Source organism: Oncorhynchus masou, chromosome 9 (genome assembly GCF_036934945.1).
Source record: "Oncorhynchus masou masou isolate Uvic2021 chromosome 9, UVic_Omas_1.1, whole genome shotgun sequence".
Classification (NCBI taxonomy): Eukaryota; Metazoa; Chordata; class Actinopteri; order Salmoniformes; family Salmonidae; genus Oncorhynchus; species Oncorhynchus masou.
This window is the reverse complement of record NC_088220.1, coordinates 78,031,867-78,052,648: the sequence shown is the minus strand read 5'-3', so window position 1 is coordinate 78,052,648 and position 20,782 is coordinate 78,031,867. Positions and strand designations below refer to the sequence as shown.

The 20,782-nt window shown below is 44.1% G+C and overlaps 1 protein-coding gene across 3 annotated transcripts in view; it reads left to right on the top strand.

Moving 5' to 3' along the window:
• The window catches only part of LOC135546642 (stromal interaction molecule 1-like), a 61,578-nt gene that overhangs the window by 27,377 nt on the left and 13,419 nt on the right, over positions 1–20,782 (top strand). For all 3 annotated transcript variants that reach the window (XM_064975233.1, XM_064975232.1, XM_064975231.1), the window contains exons 7-9: positions 1,603–1,780; positions 15,913–16,090; positions 16,936–17,103. In XM_064975233.1, the coding sequence (XP_064831305.1) occupies positions 1,603–1,780; positions 15,913–16,090; positions 16,936–17,103 (524 nt within the window). The remainder of the gene's footprint in view (positions 1–1,602; positions 1,781–15,912; positions 16,091–16,935; positions 17,104–20,782) is intronic.

The following is a 20,782-nucleotide window of genomic DNA, read 5'->3' as shown; positions in this document are numbered from 1 at the left end:
GGGAGTTGTTTTCCTGTGGGAGGGAACGGATGATTGGCCTGATGTATATTAAATAATAATAATAATAATAATAATATTAGAAACCATGTTATCTCTCCTGTGTGTTGGAGATAAGACTGTAAAATCAACATCAAATCAGCATAGTGATTTTTACTCTATGAAAATCTGTTCCCAAGTATTAAATAGAGGGATATGTGATTGTATCCCATTGTAATCAAGGTTTGAAATAGTTCAGTTTTGATCAAATACTATATCTGTTTGAGATTATAGTGGTAAATTTGCAGCGTACAAATGATTTAGAACTATGTTCCGGTCCCCTAACATCTGCTCAAGGAAACATTGTCCCAGGACTGAGTGTAATTGGAGACCCCTGCCCTAGAGCTTTATAAGGGAAAGGGCTAGGCCACCGGCATGTGGTTCACCTTGTTTCTGTAATACTGGTCTGACACCAGTCTAGTCATAAATGTTCTTCACTATCCGGCCAAGTTCTGCTGTTAATGGCCAACTGTGTTTGTACTGGATTGTGTAGACGAGGCTACAAGAGCCCACACACACAGCTCTTGACTGATGACAGAGGGCAAGAAAACATTGCTGGCCTAATGAGCACATTACCATGCATCATTACTCTACATCAATAACCTGTGTCGGTGTCTGCGTGGAGGTTGTTTTTCTGTGAGGCGAAGGGAGGTCTTTTGTTCCTTGTCAATAACAGCCAGCCGAGAGAGCTTAGTGTGTATGGCTTATTTGTAAGTTGGCACGCCCTCTATGCGCCTGTATAAAGAGATGCCAGGCCCAGGCTTTAGCTGACACTCCACTTCCTGTTTTGTTTCCCTCCAGGACATAAGTGCTGTGCTTGCTGAGAGATCATGTGTTAGCTCAGATCTGGTCCCTTTAAGGCCCTACGACGTGAATGGCCTTTGTAGTCTTCACCTGTCTGTTCTTTAAGGATGATGGATGGATCACGTCTAAGGCCTCTTGGCTGATTTTACATGAGTGTTGGTTGCTGCCTGCCTGGTTGGCGTGCTGGCAGTGACTGTGAGGAATGGGACTGTTCTGAATCCATTAGGATGGTAACATTATGACAGAGGACATTCACACCTCTCTCCACGGGCCGAACCCCTCGCCTCCAGAGGACAGGAAGGGCAAGACCGAGGCTGCCGGGGCTTTGATTCGTCGCCTCATGTAAATAGTGTGTTAATCTGCCTTTACCTTGGTCTTTTAGCCTGGTGCCTCCTCAACGCATCCCAACTACTACCGCACATCTCTCTTGGAGAGACCTCGCCACTGTACCATGACTTGAGTCCATTCACTTTCACAACATTAGTTCACCACCAATGAGTTTTGTTGGATGAAGGAACAATCCGAAAACGATATGTACTGTTTTTATGTCTCTGCATCCAGTATGAAGGAGGTTAAAGAGTTTCGCGAGCCATTGCTAAATAGCATTAGCGCAATGACTGGAAGCCTATGGTATCTGTTAGCATACTAGCTGTTACCATAAACGTACAATCTTTGCACTAACGCTATGGGAAGGACATAAAGGTCTTCATTGCCAAAATCCTGAAGTATACCTTTTAACCTAACACTTCTCTCTCTCCCCAGTGAACACTCATAACCACCTGAAGGACTTCATGCTGGTGGTGTCCATCGTGATCGGCATTGGAGGCTGCTGGTTCGCCTACATCCAGAACCGTTACTCCAAGGACCACATGAAGAAGATGATGACGGACCTGGATGGTCTACAGAGGGCTGAGCAGAGTCTGCATGATCTTCAGAAGAAGTGAGTTTGTCTTTCACGTCAACCACTGTACCTGAGGAAGCAGGCCCATAGAAGTAGTGACTCTGAATGATTGACGTCGTGGTGGCTTGACGAAGGGATGGCTTGACGAGAACTTGGGGCCAGTCAGTGTTCATTTGGTCAGGAATTGGCAGATTAAATACGTTTTTCAGGTGCGTCATGTTGAAGCCACTCCATGATACAACAGAAACAGGAAGTGAAGGTTTAACTGGTCTGAAGCCATCAGTTGAGTTCCTCATTCAGAGCTCATTCTAGAGATTGCTGTAGTAATTATGCAAGTGGGCAAAATATCCTTTCCTCACATTGTGGAACTGTTCTCTATGGAATATCATTGAAGTTTCTCTGAAGTAAGTCTCACAGCTGATCACAAGAGGGACTTGGTATCAACTGTCCATGGAAATTATTTTCTTATGATTATTCCGCAAACACCTTTTGAAATCTGAGCTAGCATATGGCTAGCTTCTGTCCTGGTTCTGTCACTACAGAGTTCAACTCCCCTTCGTCCTCTGTGGCCCTCTCTCTCTCTCTGTCTTGGTTCTGTCACTACAGAGCTCAACTCCCCTTCTTCCTCTGTGGCCCCTCTCTCTCTCTCTTGGTTCTGTCACTACAGAGTTCAACTCCCCTTCTTCCTCTGTGGCTCTCTCTCTCTGTCTTGGTTCTGTCACTACAGAGCTCAACTCCCCTTCTTCCTCTGTGGTTCTGTCCTACAGAGTTCAACTCCCCTCTCTCTCTCTCTCTCTCTCTCTCTCTCTCTCTCTCTCTCTCTCTCTCTCTGTCCTGGTTGTCACTACAGAGCTCAACTCCCCTTCCTCCTCTGTGGCCCTCTCTATCCTGGTTCTGTCACTAGAGCTCAACTCCCCTTCCTCCTCTGTCACTACAGTATCACGTCTGTCTCCCACTAGTATTATGGTATACCTCACAGCTGCTTTGGTGGGGGGTTTGTGTTTTGTAACGGTGGAGCAGAGAGCATATCTCGCAGCACGGTGTATTGTTCCTGTTGAATATGGCGACAAGCCAGGAGGTTCAAATTCTCCTCCCCCCTGGCAGACAGACTGCTTTGCTGACCACACCTTTTTAATGCTGTAGTCTCGGCTTGGGCAATACCACGGTATACGATATAAACTCTTTATTTCGAAATACCGACGGTATGTTTTTCAATACCATTTAAAAATGTGCTATGTCACGTATACATATAAATATAAGATTTGACAAAATAAATGATATCCAGCTCAGGGCTCAAGCTATTCATTTGGTTTGATAATTGGCTAGATGTCTGCTATTCACTTGGTTTGATAAGTGGCGAGATGTCTGCTATTCACTTGGTTTGATAAGTGGCGAGATGTCTGCTATTCACTTGGTTTGATAATGCGAGATGTCTGCTATTCACTTGGTTTGATAAGTGGCGAGATGTCTGCTATTCACTTGGTTTGATAAGTGGCGAGATGTCTGCTATTCACTTGGTTTGATAAGTGGCGAGATGTCTGCTATTCACTTGGTTTGATAAGTGGCGAGATGTCTGCTATTCACTTGGTTTGATAAGTGGCGAGATGTCTGCTATTCACTTGGTTTGATAAGTGGCGAGATGTCTGCTATTCACTTGGTTTGATAAGTGGCGAGATGTCTGCTATTCACTTGGTTTGATAAGTGGCGAGATGTCTGCTATTCACTTGGTTTGATAAGTGGCGAGATGTCTGCTATTCACTTGGTTTGATAAGTGGCGAGATGTCTGCTATTCACTTGGTTTGATAAGTGGCAAGTGGAGATGTCTGCTATTCACTTGGTTTGACAAGTGGCTAGATGTCTGCTATTCACTTGGTTTGACAAGTGGCGAGATGTCTGCTATTCACTTGGTTTGATAAGTGGCTAGATGTCTGCAATTCACTTGGTTTGATAAGTGGCTAGATGTCTGCTATGCATTTTCTTGGTTTCAGCAGAGACATTCAATCCCCTCCTGGATCAAGATCCCTGTTTCCTAAATAGTTTTTAGAAGTAGTGCCTCTTGTGTAATACCAAATACCCCAGTATGATACAGAACAGTATGGCTGTATGACACCTGGATACCATCGTACTGTAGTCTTGCCTTGTCATTTCTGCCGGAAGCTTGGAGGTGGGTTACTTTCACATCCTCCCGCTCATCTATGGTTCAGTCATGCTGACTCATACACACACAGTGTCTAGGTCTCTATCCCTGACACACGTTCCCACTACAACTAACTGACTCCTGTGACCTACATCAAGGACACTGACTTTAGGAGGCTGCTGAGCGGAGTACGGCTCATAATGATGTCCTGAATGGAGCGATAGAATGGCATCCATGTGAAACCGTGCACTTCATGTATTTGATACCATTCTGCTCCAGACGTTATCACGAGCCTGTCCTCCCCAATTAAGGTGCCACCAGCCTCCTGTGATGTAGATCTATTCATCCACCACCTTAGCTTAGCCATAAAGAGGCACCATCTGCTGTCCTTGCTACCAGGAGGTCAGTTACCTTGAATGAGCGTCCTGTGTGTGTTTCACAGCCTTGCTAGCTGAGAGCGTTACCGGGGCTGTGTCCTCTGCTGAGGGGAGAGGAGAGGGGAGAGGAGAGGGGAGAGGGAGGGAGAGGGGAGAGGGAGAGGGAGAGGGAGAGGGAGGGAGGGGAGGGGAGAGGAGAGGGGAGGGAGAGAGAGGGGAGAGGAGAGGGGAGAGGAGAGGGGAGAGGGGAGGAGGGGGAGGAGAGGGGAGAGGAGGGAGAGGGGAGGGGAGAGGAGGAGAGGGAGGGGAGGGGGAGGGGAGGGGGAGGGGGAGGGGGAGGGAGAGGAGAGGGAGGAGGAGAGGAGAGGGAGGGGAGAGGAGAGAGGGGGGAGGGGGGAGGGGGAGAGGGAGGGGAGGGGGGAGAGGGGGAGAGGGGAGAGGAGAGGGGGAGGAGAGGAGAGGAGGGGGAGGAGAGAGGGAGGAGAGGAGAGGGGGGGAGGGAGAGGAGGAGAGGAGGGGGAGAGGAGAGGGGAGGGAGGGGAGAGGAGAGGGGAGGGGAGGGGAGGGGGAGGGGGAGGAGAGGGGAGGAGAGGGAGGAGAGGGGAGGAGAGGGGAGGGGAGAGGAGAGGAGAGGGGAGGGGAGAGGAGAGGAGAGGGGAGGGGAGAGGGAGGGAGAGGGGGAGAGGGAGGGGAGAGGGGAGGAGAGGGGGAGGGGAGGGGAGAGGGAGGGGGGGGGGAGGGGAGAGGGAGGGGGAGAGGAGAGGGAGAGAGGAGAGGGAGGGGGGAGGGGGAGGGAGAGAGGGGAGGAGAGGGGAGGGGAGGGGAGGGGGGGAGGGGAGGGGGAGAGGAGAGGGGGGAGAGAGGAGAGGAGAGAGGGGGGAGAGGGGAGAGGAGAGGAGAGAGGGGGAGAGGGGAGAGGAGAGGAGAGCGGCCTTGGAACAGAGTCCTGTTATGCCTTTATTGACATCCCTCTCTCCCCAGACAGGAACTTTGAATATCACATCCTGTCAGTCGGTTAGGGGTTAGTCATGCCCTCCTTGTTCATTCACTGTGATAGTAAAACATGTCTGCCATTCCTCACGCCCTGCTGCTGTGGGACATGCAGGTGAGGCTGGGATATCCATCTACTCTGCTGCAACTCTCTGAAACACCTAGTGAACATCCACTGACACTAAATGAGAATGTGAAATGACAATTGATATTTTTTTTATAGAGGATTGCAACATCTCATGCATACTAACTAATGTGCATGCAGTTTTGTATTGTTGCTGTTTTGTGGTTTGTTACCTATGGGGTTATAGACCTTCGTCTACAGTTGTTATACCACAGTAAACCAGAGCATTGACATTGAGATGCTTGCTACCCTCCTGTTAAACACTTATTACTGTAACAGTGAATAGGAGCATACAGACTGACTGTGTGGGACTGGTGGGACAGGCCAACATGCCTCCTATGTGAGCCCTGTAATGGAGGCAGGGGAAGAGAACATGCAAGACAGGGTGACTCAGTGTGACGACGTGGACAGGCTGGCGTGTCTCCTGTGCTCTCTGGGAGCTGAAGGACAGAGGGGTCATGTCCTCTGTCTGTAGCCGTCCCTTCTTCCTGCTGGGGCCCAGCTGTAGGACTATTTCACCCTGTTTACTCTGGGTGCCTTTTACGACACCAGCTGGTGTCAGGCATTACCTCTTTACATGTCACCTCCACCGCTTACTCACTCTCATGTGGTGTAGAAGACAGGCCTCTACTAAACGTAATCATGTGGACGGAGGTGTTGGGTGTATGCAGGAGAAGACAGGCCTCTACTAAATGTAATCATGTGGACAGAGGTGTGGTGTTGTGGGTGTATGCAGGAGAAGACAGGTCTCCACTAAACGTAATCATGTGGACAGAGGTGTGGTGTTGTGGGTGTATGCAGGAGAAGACAGGTCTCCACTAAACGTAATCATGTGGACAGAGGTGTAGTGGGGTGTATGCAGGAGAAGACAGGCCTCTACTAAATGTAATCATGTGGACAGAGGTGTGGTGTTGTGGGTGTATGCAGGAGAAGACAGGTCTCCACTAAACGTAATCATGTGGACAGAGGTGTAGTGGGGTGTATGCAGGAGAAGACAGGCCTCTACTAAATGTAATCATGTGGACAGAGGTGTGGTGTTGTGGGTGTATGCAGGAGAAGACAGGTCTCCACTAAACGTAATCATGTGGACAGAGGTGTGGTGTTGTGGGTGTATGCAGGAGAAGACAGGCCTCTACTAAACGTAATCATGTGGACGGAGGTGTGGGGTGTATGCAGGAGAAGACAGGTCTCTACTAAACGTAATCATGTGGACAGAGGTGGGGTGTAGTGGGTGTATGCAGGAGAAGACAGGTCTCTACTAAACGTAATCATGTGGACAGAGGTGGGGTGTAGTGGGTGTATGCAGGAGAAGACAGGTCTCTACTAAACGTAATCATGTGGACAGAGGTGTGGTGTAGTGGGTGTATGCAGGAGAAGACAGGTCTCTACTAAACGTAATCATGTGGACAGAGGTGGTGGGTGTAGTGGGACTAAACGTAATCATGTGGACAGAGGTGGGGTGTAGTGGGTGAAGGAGAAGACAGGTCTCTACTAAACGTAATCATGTGGACAGAGGTGTGGTGTAGTGGGTGTATGCAGGAGAAGATGCAGGAGAAGACAGGTCTCTACTAAACGTAATCATGTGGACAGAGGTGTGGTGTAGTGGGTGTATGCAGGAGAAGACAGGTCTCTACTAAACGTAATCATGTGGACAGAGGTGTGGTGTAGTGGGTGTATGCAGGAGAAGACAGGTCTCTACTAAACGTAATCATGTGGACAGAGGTGTAGTGGGGTGTATGCAGGAGAAGACAGGTCTCTACTAAACGTAATCATGTGGACAGAGGTGGGGTGTAGTGGGTGTATGCAGGAGAAGACAGGTCTCTACTAAACATAATCATGTGGACAGAGGTGTGGTGTGTGGGTGTATGCAGGAGAAGACAGGTCTCTACTAAACGTAATCATGTGGACAGAGGTGTGGTGTTGTGGGTGTATGCAGGAGAAGACAGGTCTCTCCGTAATCATGTGGACAGAGGTAATCATGTGGACAGAGGTGTGGTGTGTTGTGGGTGTATGCAGGAGAAGACAGGTCTCTACTAAACGTAATCATGTGGACAGAGGTGGGGTGTAGTGGGTGTATGAAGGAGAAGACAGGTCTCTACTAAACGTGGTCAATAGATGATGTAATGGATGGATATGGAATTCATACACCTGGATAGGTATATACAGTGCATCTGGAAAGTATTCCGACCACTTGACATTACAGCCTTTCTCTAAAATTGATTACATTGTTTGTTTTTTCTCTTCTCATTAATCTACACATTTTCCCAACCTACACACAGTACCCCATAATGACAAAGCAAAAACAGTGTTGTTTTTTGTGTGTGCAAATTTAGAGTGGGCCACTCAAGGAAATTCAGAGACTTGTACCAAAGCCACTCCTGCGTTGTCTTGGCTTAGGGTCGTTGTCCTGTTGGAAGGTGAACCTTCATCCCAGTCTGAGGTCCTGAGCAGGCTTTCATCAAGGATCTCTCTGTACTTTGCTTCGTTCATCTTTCCCTCTATCTTGACTAGTCTCCCAGTCCCTACCGTTAAAAAACTTCCCCACAGCATGTTGGTGCCAGGTTTCATCCAGACGTGATGCTTGGCATTTGGGCCAAATAGTTCAGTCTTGGTTTTATCAGACCAGCGAATCTTGTTTATCATGGTCTGAGAGTCCTTTAGGTGCCTTTTGGCAAACTCCAAGCCAGCTGTCATATGCCTTTTACTGAGGAGTGGAATCCATCTGGCCTCTCTACCATAAAGGCCTGATTGGTGGAGCGCTGCAGAGATTGTTGTCCTTTTGGAAGTTTCTCCCATCTCCACAGAGGAATTCTGGAGTTCTGTCCAATTGACCATCGGGTTCATGGTCACCTCCCTGACCAAGGCCCTTCTCCCCCGATTGCTCAGTTTGGCAGGGCAGCCAGCTCTAAGAAGAATCTTGTTGGTTCCAAACTTATTCCATTTAAGAACGATGGAGGCCACTTTGTTCATGGGGACCTTCAATGCTGCAGAAATGTTTTGGTACCCTTCCCCAGATCTGTGCCTCAATACAATCCTGACTCCGAGCTCTACGGACAATTCCTTCAACTTCGTGGCTTAGGTTTTTGCTCTGACATGCACTGTCAGCTGTGGAACCTTACAAAGACCAGTGCCTTTCCAAATCATGTCCAATCAATTAAATTTACCACAGGTGGACTTCAATCAAGTTGTCGAAACATGTTAGGAAACAGGATGCACCTAAACTCAATTTCGAGTCTCATAGCAAAGTGTCTGAATACTTATGTAAATACGGTATTTCTGTTTTGTATTTTTTTATAAATTTGCAAAAATGTCTAAAACCTGTTTTCCCTTTGTCATTATGGGGTATTGTGTGTAGATTGAGGAATTGTTTTTATTTATTACATTTTAGAATAAGACTAATGTAACAACGTGGAAAAAGTCAAGGGGTCTGAATATTTTCTGAATGCTCTATACTTGATCCACATTCTGCTGCTGCTCATATTCCAGTTACTCATAAATGATATTGATATAGTCTCACTCGTAGGAATGCTATTCATACAAATCTATAACAGCCCAGTCAGCCTGGAGCTACTGTGCCGGTGCTGCAAATAGGCTTTGATGTTGTTTGCTTGTACCCTGCAGTGCAGTGGGGCTGAGCGTCTGCAGTGCTGTGTGCCTGCCCTGCCCTGCTGTTGTTGCTGCTGAAGCTGTGGCTAGTGAATGGTAGAGGTCAGGGTCAAGAGCATTAGTGGGAGGACCCACTGCCCACATTTTCCATCCTCAGCCCCCCGGATCACTTTTCACTGTTGCCTGGCTACCCATCCACATCACTCTGACATTTCTTCTCCACCAGGAGTCTGGATTTGCCTCCCTCCCTGACGATATCTAGAATGTGAACACATTCTGACCGTTCTGATTCGTCCCAGAAACCGATGGGTTGGGTCTGAGCTGAACCTGCATGATGACATTGTCAACTCTGATATGGTGACTGGTTGGATTTGTTAGACGATCCATTCGCTGATGAATTTATTTTGTACAATGCGCCCCGTCATTTTGAAATGAAGTCACACAAACAACTTGTCGGATGGCGGATTCAATAGAGGAGCGGAATTGAATTCGGGGTGATACTTCAGGCTACTCATGACTGCAGCCCTCTGCCTTCTCCTCTTCCTCTGGTGGGATGAGGCTGCTCTCTGGTGATGTAAAACAGCATTACACTTCCTGCCTCCTTTCTCATCTCAACCTCAATTCGCCCTGTAATACCTGCTCTCAAAATTACTGATGTATTGTTTTAACTCATGCGGGTATTTCATGGATTCAGGTTCATTTATATTAATTGAAATGCTGTTCATAATTTCAATGTACCAATTCTCATCAGATAATCTCATACATATGCTGTGACCCCTTTTAAAACATTGCAAACTAGGCTGTGTACAAGCTAAAGCAGTGTCCTTGTAGATTTTACATGAATATCTATAGTCCTATTTCTCCCAGTGGGCCTTCTGTGTGTTTGAACTGTGGTCTTGTGACCGACCTCACAGGATGGCGTGACACGTACTAACCCAGCATGACACAGCCACCCATCCCACAAATGGGCTCCTTGTTGGGCGTTTATATAGTCATGTCTGAGGCACTGGGGACATTATACTGTGGCAGAAAAAGAGCACCATGATCCCAATACAGAACGGCCATAGAGTACTGGGCTCTCTGTCACCACTGGGGCCTTGACATCATTCAGTACTGTGACAGCTGCCTCTGCCCTCTACACATTAGCCATTGTTTTCAGCCACATACTGTAAGATGCAAGCCCCTCATGCTATCTTTACACCCCCCTCACTCACATTCTTAGCCTACTATAAAGCTGGTGTTTAGCCAATGGCATTGTCTACAGAGCAAGTAGTATAAAGTAGTCACTTTCATTAACTCTATTTACATGTACATACTAGAGGTCAACCGATGAATCGGCAAGGCAGATAAAGTGGGGCCGATTTCAAGTTTTCATAACAATCAGTAATTGACCTTTTTGGACGCTGATTACACGAGGAAACTGCGTGGCATGCTGACGAGAGGTCGACTGATTATGATTTTTCAACACCGATACCGATTATTGAAGGACCAAAAAAAGCCGATACCGATTTAATCGGCCGATTTTTAAAATGTATTTGTAATAATGACAATTACAACAATACTGAATGAACACTTATTTTAACTTAATATAATACATCAATAAAATCAATTCAGCCTCAAATAAATAATGAAACATGTTCAATTTGGTTTAAATAATGCAAAAACAAAGTGTTGGAGAAGAAAGTAAAAGTGCAATATGTGCCATGTAAAAAAAAAAAAAAAAATACAAAATTCCTTGGTCAGAACATGAGAACATATGAAAGCTGGTGGTTCAATATTCCAAGTGAAGAGGTTTTTGGTTGTAGTTATTATAGGAATTCTGACACTAATTCTGACACTTTCTCTCTATACCATTTGTATCTCATATACCTTTGACTATTGGATATATATATATATATATATATATATATATATATATAAAAAAACTCGGCCAATCGCATTTCACTAAGATCTACACCTGTTGTATTCAGCGCATGTGACGAATTAAATTTGATTCGATTTGGAGAAGACACTCGCTTGACTGTATGATCTGTGCTCTCGGTTGCTTTAGTTTCACTGAATAACGTATTTATGTTTTTCAAGAATATCTGGTCAGTTATGTGTAAAATGTAAAGCGTGGAAGTTCTCTGAATCCCTGTGATCGGCTTACAGTCCGGAACTACATTTACATTTAAGTCATTTGGCAGACGCTCTTATCCAGAGCGACTTACAAATTGGTGAATTCACCTATGACATCCACAGACTAGTGCTCAACTGTTTGATGTAGTTACAAGTCAACAGGCTGCTACAGTCAGTGTACTTCCTCCTACTGTAGTTAGCGCTTGAAACCGGACCCTGCCTGGAAAACAAACCATCTTTATCTCTGTCCAGGGAATCTCAACTACATGTAGCATATATATATCAGAAAATGAGGGATCCCTGGCTTCCTTGGGCTCTATAGTGGTCATTCTTTATAGCAAGGAGCAACAAGATCCAAAGACAGCTGGTTGGAGGATACTATGTGGACATGCCAGGCTCCCTGGAATCTAGTAGTAAAATTATACAGGCACTTCTATTGTTTGCCCCTGATGAGTCACTGATTATGAGCACCTGTAATAAGGCCCCAAAATTCTTCCTGGTCATGCCATGTGATCAGGAAAAGAACAGATCACATCTCATGCTTTTCCTTGTCTGATTCTCTTTTTCTCTCTCTCACGCTCTCGCTCAATTCAAGGTGCATTATTGGCATGGGACATATGTTTACATTGCCAAAGCAAGTGAAATAGATAATATACAAAAGTTAAATAAACAATGAAAATGTACAGGAAACATTACACTCACAAGTTTCAAAGTAATAGAGGCGTGTTATAACGATGTGCAAATACAAAAGGAAAAATAAATATGGGTGTATTTACAACGGTGTTCTTCACTGGTTGCCCATTTCTTGTGGTAACAGGTCACAAATAATTGCTGCTGTGATTGCATGGTATTTCACCGAATATATATGGGAGTTTATTAAAATCAAATTTGTTTTCAAATTCTTTGTGGGTCTGAGGGAAATTGTCTCTAATGTGGTCATAAATTTGTCAGGAGGTTAGGAAGTGCAGCTTAGTTTCCACCTAATTTTGTGGACATTGTGCACATAGCCTGTCTTCTCTTGAGAGCCAGGTCTAATTAGCGGGTATCGGCCTAATTCTGCTCTGCATGCATTATTTGGTGTTTTAGGTTGTACACAGAGGATGTTTTTGCAGAATTCTGCATGCAGTCTCAATTTGGTGTTTGTCCCATTTTGTGAGTTATTGGTTTGTGAGTGGACCCCAGACCTCACAACTAGAGGTCGACCGATTTAATCAGAATGGCTGATTTAATTCGGGCCGATTTCAAGTTTTCATAACAATCTGAAATCTGTATTATTTTTGGCTCGGATTTCCTATTTTTATATATATATCTTTATTTAACTAGGCAAGTCAGTTAAGAACACATTCTTATTTTTAATGACGGCCAAGGAACGGTGGGTTAACAGCCTTGTTCAGGGGCAGAACGGCAGAGCCTGCCTGTTACGCGAATGCAGTAAGTCAAGGTTGTTGCTAGCATTAAACTTATCTTATAAAAAAACAATGAATCAATCATAATCACTAGTTATAACTACTAATCCAGGTTAGCAGGCAATATTAACCAGGTGAAATTGTCATACCGTACGGTTCCGTATTTCCCTGAAATAATAAACGTATTGTTTTCTAAATAATAGTTTCCAGATTTGACCATCTTAATGACCAAAGGCTCATATTTCTGTGTGTTATTATGTTATAATTAAGTCTGATTTGATAGAGCAGTCGGACTGAGCAGCAGCAGGCTCGTAATCATTAATTCAAACAGCACTTTCGTGCGTTTTGCCAGCAGCTCTTCGCAAGCACAGCGCTGTTTATGACTTCAACCTTATCAGCCTAATGGCTGGTGCAACCGATGTGAAATGGTTCGCTGGGTGTGCGCTACTAGCGTTTCAAACGTAACTCGCTCTGAGACTTGGAGTAGTTATTCCCCTTGCAGAGGGGCTTTTGTGGAGTGATGGGTAACGATTCTTCGAGTGTGGCTTTTGTCGATGTGTCCCTGGTTTGAGCCCAGGTAGGGGCGAGGAGAGGGACGGAAGCTATACTGTTACACTGGCAATACTATAGTGCCTATAAGAACATCCAATAGTCAAATTTTAATGAAATACAAATGGTATAGAGGGAAATAGTCCTATAATTCCTATAATAACTACAACCTAAAACCTCTTACCTTGGAATATTGAAGTATCATGTTAAAAGGAACCACAAGCTTTCATATGTTCTCATGTTCTGAGCAAGGAACTGAAACGTTAGCTTTCTTACATGGCACATATTGCACTTTTACTTTCTTCTCCAACACTTTGTTTTTGCATTATTTAAACCAAATTGAACATGTTTCATTATTTATTTGAGGCTAAATTGCTTTTATTGATGTATTATATTAAGTTAAAATAAGTGTTCATTCAGTACTGTTGTAATTGTCATTATTACAAATAAATGTAAAAAAGTTGGCCGATTTTTAAATCGGTATCGCCTTTTTTGGTCCTCCAATAATCGGTATCGGCTTTTTTTGGTCCTCCAATAATCGGTATCGGCGTTGAAAAATCATAATCTGTCAACCTCTACTCACAACCACAAAGGGCAATAGGGTTCTATAAATTATTCAAGTATTTTTAGGTTGAGGTTGGTATAGTTTGTTGTGTGCCCTAGGTCAACAGTGTATAGATGGAATTTGTGTTTGTGGTCCTGGCAAATGGACCAGTATTTTTGTCTAACTGAGATTTACTGTCAAGGCCCAGGTCTGACAGAATCTGTGCAGAATATCTAGGTGCTACTGTAGGCCCTCCTTGGGTGGGGACAGAAGCACAAGCATCAGCAAATAGTCGGCATTTGACTTCAGATTCTAGTAGGGTGAGGCCAGGTGCTGCAGACTGTTCTACTGCTCTCGCCAATTAGTTGATATATACAGTGCCTTGAAACAGTATTCACTCCCCTTGGTGTTTTTCCTATGTTGTTGCATTCCAACATGTCATTTAAATTGTTTTTTTTTATTTGAATTTCATGTAACAGACATACACAAAATAGTCCAAATTGGTGAATTGAAATGGAAAAAATAACTTGTTTCAAAAAATGCAAAACCAATTCAAACAGAAAAGTGGTGTGTGCATACAGTTGAAGACTGAAGTTTACATACCTTAGCCAAATACATATGTATATACAGTTGAAGGCTGAAGTTTACATACCTTAGCCAAATACATATGTATATACAGTTACAGTTGATATGTATATACAGTTGAAGACTTTACATATACCAAATACATATGCCAAATACATATGTATATACAGTTGAAGGCTGAAGTTTACATACCTTAGCCAAATACATATGTATATACAGTTGAAGGCTGAAGTTTACATACCTTAGCCAAATACATATGTATATACAGTTGAAGGCTGAAGTTTACATACCTTAGCCAAATACATATGTATATACAGTTGAAGGCTGAAGTCTACATACCTTAGCCAAATACATATGTATATACAGTTGAAGGCTGAAGTCTACATACCTTAGCCAAATACATATGTATATACAGTTGAAGGCTGAAGTTTACATACCTTAGCCAAATACATATGTATATACAGTTGAAGGCTGAAGTTTACATACCTTAGCCAAATACATTTAAACTCAGTTTTTCACAATTACTGACCTTTAATCCTGTTTTTTTTTTTAAATCCCCTTTTTTAGGGCAGTTAGGATCATTACTTTATTTTAAGAATGTGAGATGTCAGAATAATAGTAGAGATAATTATTTCAGATTTAATTTCTTTCATCACATTCCCAGTGGGTCAGAAGTTAACATACACTCAATTAGTGTTTGGTAGCATTACCTTTAAATTATTTAACTTTGGTCTAATGTTACGGGTTGCGTTCCACACGCTTCCCACAATAAGTTGGGTAAATGTTTTGGCCCATTCCTCCTCACACCCTGTGTAACTGAGTCAGGTTTGTAGGCCTCCTTGCTCACACATGCTTTTTCAGTTCTGCCAACAAATTGTCTATGGGATTGAGGTCAGGGCTTTGTGATGGCCACTCCAATGTCTTGACGAAGTTGTCCTTAAACTTTGTAAGTATGCTTGGGGTCATTGTCCATTTGGAATACCCATTTGCGACCAAGCTTTATTCATTCATATATCTTTATGGACATATTTTTATCCCTTTACACTTGTGTGTGTGTATAAGGTAGTAGTTGTGGAATTGTTAGTTAGATTACTCGTTGGTTATTACTGCATTGTCGGAACTAGAACCACAAGCATTTCGCTACACTCGCATTAACATCTGCTAAACATGTGTATGTGACAAATACAATTTGATTTGATTGAACCTCCTGACTGATGTCTTGAGATGTTGCTTCAATATATCCACAATTTTTCTACCTCATGATGCCATCTATTTTGTGAAGTGCACCAGTTCCTCTTGCAGCAAAGCACCCCCACAATGTGATGCTGCCACCCCCGTGCTTCACGGTTGGGATGGTGTTCTTTGGCTTGCAAGCCTCCCCTTTTTCCTCCAAACATAACGATGGTAATTATGGCCAAACAGTTCTATATTTGTTTCATCAGACCAGAGGACATTTCTCCAAAAAGTACGTATAGTCTGCTCTATACCAAATTAGCATACCTCCTGAGTCTCTTCCCTGTTTCACACCTGGTAGTTTGGTGGATGGGACTACCACCTCTGTAACCTAGAGGGCAACCAGTGGGTCTGACTCCTCTATAACATGTTTCTTGTAGGATAACAATGTCTGTATTTCCAATGTCTTTAAATCTGGGCTCCTGCTCTTTAGGCCAAAGGCAGATGACCTCAGACCTTGTATATTCCAGAATGAGAGAGTAAAAGATTCTCTCGCTCTCAGGCTGCAGATAGCCCAGGAGGAGCACCGTACAGTAGAGGTGGAGAAGGTGAACCTGGAACAGAAGCTGAGGGATGAGATCAACTGTGCCAAGCAGGAGGCCCAGCGGCTGAAGGAGCTCCGCGAGGGCACCGAGAACGAGCTGAGTCGGCAGAAATACGCCGAGGAGGAGCTGGACCAGGTACTTGACTGTACCACTTTGGGGAGGGACAGGTGTGGAGAACAAATGCATGTGGATGAGAGAGGGGGAATTATTCTAGCGGGGTACTTGTTGAGAAACAAGTTGTGGTTGAGGCCAGTAACATGATCCTGTAGATTAATTCCAGAGAGGGGAGACTTGACTGAACCCTGTTAACCACTCTATATTCTAGGGAGCCAGCTAAACATTTAGATGGATCAGATGCAGAATGCTATCAGTAGGCCTAACTCCCACTCAGCTCTTTGCCCATCAGGGAAATGGCATGAAAAGAAGCAGCGGTCGGCCCACACAGGGCAGCTGAGCAGAGGGCTCATGTTGTGTACTCTTCATTCTACTACGATCACTATGGTCTCCTGAGAACACTGTCGTATGCTGGAGGAAGCAATAGTCACTCCTTTATCTGATTTCAGTTCTCAAGATATGACTAGAGATAGATAGCTCCTTCCTTTTCAGCATACATGCCTACAAAGAGCGTGTGTGTGTGTGTGTGTGTGTGTGTGTGTATGGCTTGTCAGTGATTCAGTCTAAGGGTGGGTGGATGCCTCTTTGGCTCTGGGCTCATTTGCACAGCTCTTAATGAGGATGTCTGGAGACAAAGAGTGCTAGTTTTCACACGCCAATGAGATCACATTTCCCTCTCCCACCTCCCCATCCACATTTACTCCATGGTCCAGAGGGACACTGTGGGAATGATTCATTTGTGTTTAACCACTTTGACTTTTGGCATTGAGACTTTAGTGTGTTCTTTTCCCTGCTGTTTTGAGTCAGAAGAAGTTAAATGCTGTAGGTTGACTTCTGGTCTGTGTGACGTGTGTGTATTTTTGCAGGTGCGCATGGCCCTGAAGAAAGCCGAGAAGGAGCTGGAGTCTCGCTGCAGCTGGTCCCCACCAGAGTCCCTCCAGAAGTGGCTCCAGCTCACCCATGAGGTGGAGGTGCAGTACTACAACATCAAGAAGCAGAACGCTGAGAAGCAGCTACTGGTGGCGAAAGAAGGGGTGAGATGCCACAGGACTAGAGATACACACACCGCATGAGGACTAGAGATACACACACCGCATGAGGACTAGAGATACACACACCGCATGAGGACTAGAGATACACACACCGCATGAGGACTAGAGATACACACACCGCATGAGGACTAGAGATACACACCGCATGAGGACTAGAGATACACACCGCATGAGGACTAGAGATACACACCGCATGAGGACTAGAGCATGAGGACTAGAGATACACACCGCATGAGGACTAGAGATACACACCGCATGAGGACTAGAGATACACACACCGCATGAGGACTAGAGATACACACACCGCATGAGGACTAGAGATACACACACCGCATGAGGACTAGAGATACACACACCGCATGAGGACTAGAGATACACACACCGCATGAGGACTAGAGATACACACACACCGCATGAGGAGATACACACACCGCATGAGGACTAGAGATACACACACCGCATGAGGACTAGAGATGAGGACACACACCGCATGAGGACGCATAGAGATACACACACCGCATGAGGACTAGAGATACACAGATACACACACCGCATGAGGACTAGAGATGAGGACACACACCGCATGAGGACTAGAGATACACACACCGCATGAGGACTAGAGAGATACACACCGCATGAGGACTAGAGAGATACACACCGCATGAGGACTAGAGAGATACACACCGCATGAGGACTAGAGAGATACACACCGCATGAGGACTAGAGAGATACACACCGCATGAGGACTAGAGATACACAGTGGGGCAAAACCGTATTTAGTCAGCCACCAATTGTGCAAGTTCTCCCACTTAAAAAGATGAGGCCTGTAATTTTCATCATACGTACACTTCAACTATGACAGACAAAATGAGAAAAAAAATCAAGAAAGTCACATTGTAGGATTTGTAATGAATTCATTTGCAAATTATGGTGGAAAATAAGTATTTGGTCACCTACAAACAAGCAAGATTTCTGGCTCTCACAGACCTGTAACTTCTTCTTTAAGAGGCTCCTCTGTCCTCCACTCGTTACCTGTATTATTGGCACCTGTTTGAATTTGCTATCAGTATAAAAGACTCCTGTCCACAACCTCAAACAGTCACACTCCAAACTCCACTATGGCCAAGACCAAAGAGCTGTCAAAGGATACCATAAACAAAATTGTAGACCTGCACCAGGCTGGGAAGACTGAATCTGCTATAGGTAAGCAGCTTGGTTTGAAGAAATCAACTGTGGGAGCAATTATTAGGAAATGGAAGACATACAAGCCCACTGTTAATCTCCCTCGATCTGGGGCTCCACGCAAGATCTTACCCCGTGGGGTCAAAATGATCACAAGAACGGTGAGCAAAAATCCTAGAACCACACGGGGGGACCTAGTGAATGACCTGCAGAGAGCTGGGACCAAAGTAACAAAGTCTACCATCAGGAACACACTACGCCGCCAGGGACTCAAATCCTGCAGTGCCAGACGTGTCTCCCTGCTTAAGCCAGTACATGTCCAGGCCCGTCTGAAGTTTGCTAGAGAGAATTTGGAGGATCCAGAAGAAGATTGGGAGAATGTCATATGGTCAGATGAAACCAAAATATAACTTTTTGGCAAAAACTCAACTCGTCGTGTTTGGAGGACAAAGAATGCTGAGTTGCATGTGGGTGGAAACATCATGCTTTGGGGCTGTTTTTATGCAAAGGGACCAGGACAACTGATCCGTGTAAAAGAAAAAATGAATGGGGCCATGTATCGTGATATTTTGAGTGAAAACCTCCTTCCATCAGCAAGGGCAGTGAAGATGAAACGTGGCTGGGTCTTTCAGCATGACAATGATCCCAAACACACCGCCCGGGCAACGAAGGAGTGGCTTCATAAGAAGCATTTCAAGGTCCTGGAGTGGCCTTGCCAGTCTCCAGATCTCAACCCATAGAATATCTTTGGAGGGAGTTAAAAGTCCGTGTTGCCCAGCAACAGCCCCAAAACATCACTGCTCTAGAGGAGATCTGCATGGAGGAATGGGCCAAAATACAGCAACAGTGTGTGAAAACCTTGTGAAGACTTACAGAAAAATGTTTGACCTCTGTCATTGCAAACAAAGGGTATATAACAAAGTATTGAGAAACTTTTGTTATTGACCAAATACTTATTTTCCACCATAATTTGCAAATAAATTCATTAAAAATCCTACAATGTGACTTTCTGGATTTTTTTTTCTTCTCATTTTGTCTGTCATAGTTGAAGTGTACCTATGATGAAAATTACAGGCCTCTTTTTAAGTGGGAGAACTTGCACAATTGGTGCCTGACTAAATACTTTTTTGCCCCACTATATGTGCCGTATGAGGACTAAATATAAACTCGGCAACAACAAAAAATGTCCTCTCTGCCATCTGCGTTTATTTTCAGCAAACTTAACGTGTAAATATTTGTATGAACATAACGAGACAACAACTGAACCATAAACTGAACAAGTTCCACAAATATGTGACTAACAGAAATTGAATAATTTCTCCATGAACAAAGCGAGGGGGTCAAAATCAAGTTGGTCAGTATCTGGCGTGGCCACCAGCTGCATTAACTTCTTTCGTCGAGCAATCCGGGATTCTATTCATAGCCTCAAGCTCATTAGCATAACGCAACGTTAACTATTAATGAAAATCGCAAATGAAATGAAATAAATATATTTGCTCTCAAGCTTAGACTTTTGTTAACAAAACTGTCATCTCAGATTTTCAAAATATGCTTTTCAACCATAGCTAAACAAGCATTTGTGTAAGAGTATTGATAGCTAGCATAGCTATAAGCCTAGAATTCAGCCAGCACCATTTTCACAAAAACAAGAAAATCATTCAAATAAAATCATTTACCTTTGAAGAACTTCAGATGTTTTCAATGAGGAGACTCTCAGTTAGATAGCAAATGTTCAGTTTAAAAAAATATATATATTATTTGTGTAGGACAAATCGCTCCGTTTTGTTCACGTTTGGCTATGAAAAAACCTATATCCAGTTATAGCCTCAAGCCATTAGCATAACGTAACGTTAACTATTTATGAAAATTGCAAATGAAATGAAATGAATGTGCTAGCTCTCAAGCTTAGCCTTTTCTTAACAACACTGTCATCTCAGATTTTCAAAATATGCTTTTGAACCATAGCAAATCAAGCATTTGTGTAAGAGTATTGGAAGCTAGCTTAGCATTTTGCGCAGCATTTAGCACGCAACATTTTCACAAAAACCAGATAACCAAATAAATAAAATCATTTACCTTTGAAGAACTTCGGATGTTTTCAATGAGGAGACTCTCAGTTACGTAGCAAATGTTCAGTTTTTCCTGAAAGAATCTTTGTGTAGGAGAAATCGCTCCGTTTTGTACATCACATTTGGCTACCGAAACTAACCGAAAATTCAGTCACCAAAACGTCAAACTTTTTCCGAATTAACTCCATAATATCGACCGAAACATGGCAAACGTTGTTTAGAATCAATCCTCAGGGTGTTTTTTCACATATCTCTTCATTGATATGCCGTTCGTGGAAGCCTGCTTTCCCCTCAGAATCCCATGGAAAAATACCAGCAGCTGAAAATGACGCACCAATTTCGACGGAGGACACCGGGCGGACACCTGGAAAATGTAGTCTATTATGGTCAATCTTCCAATGATATGCCTA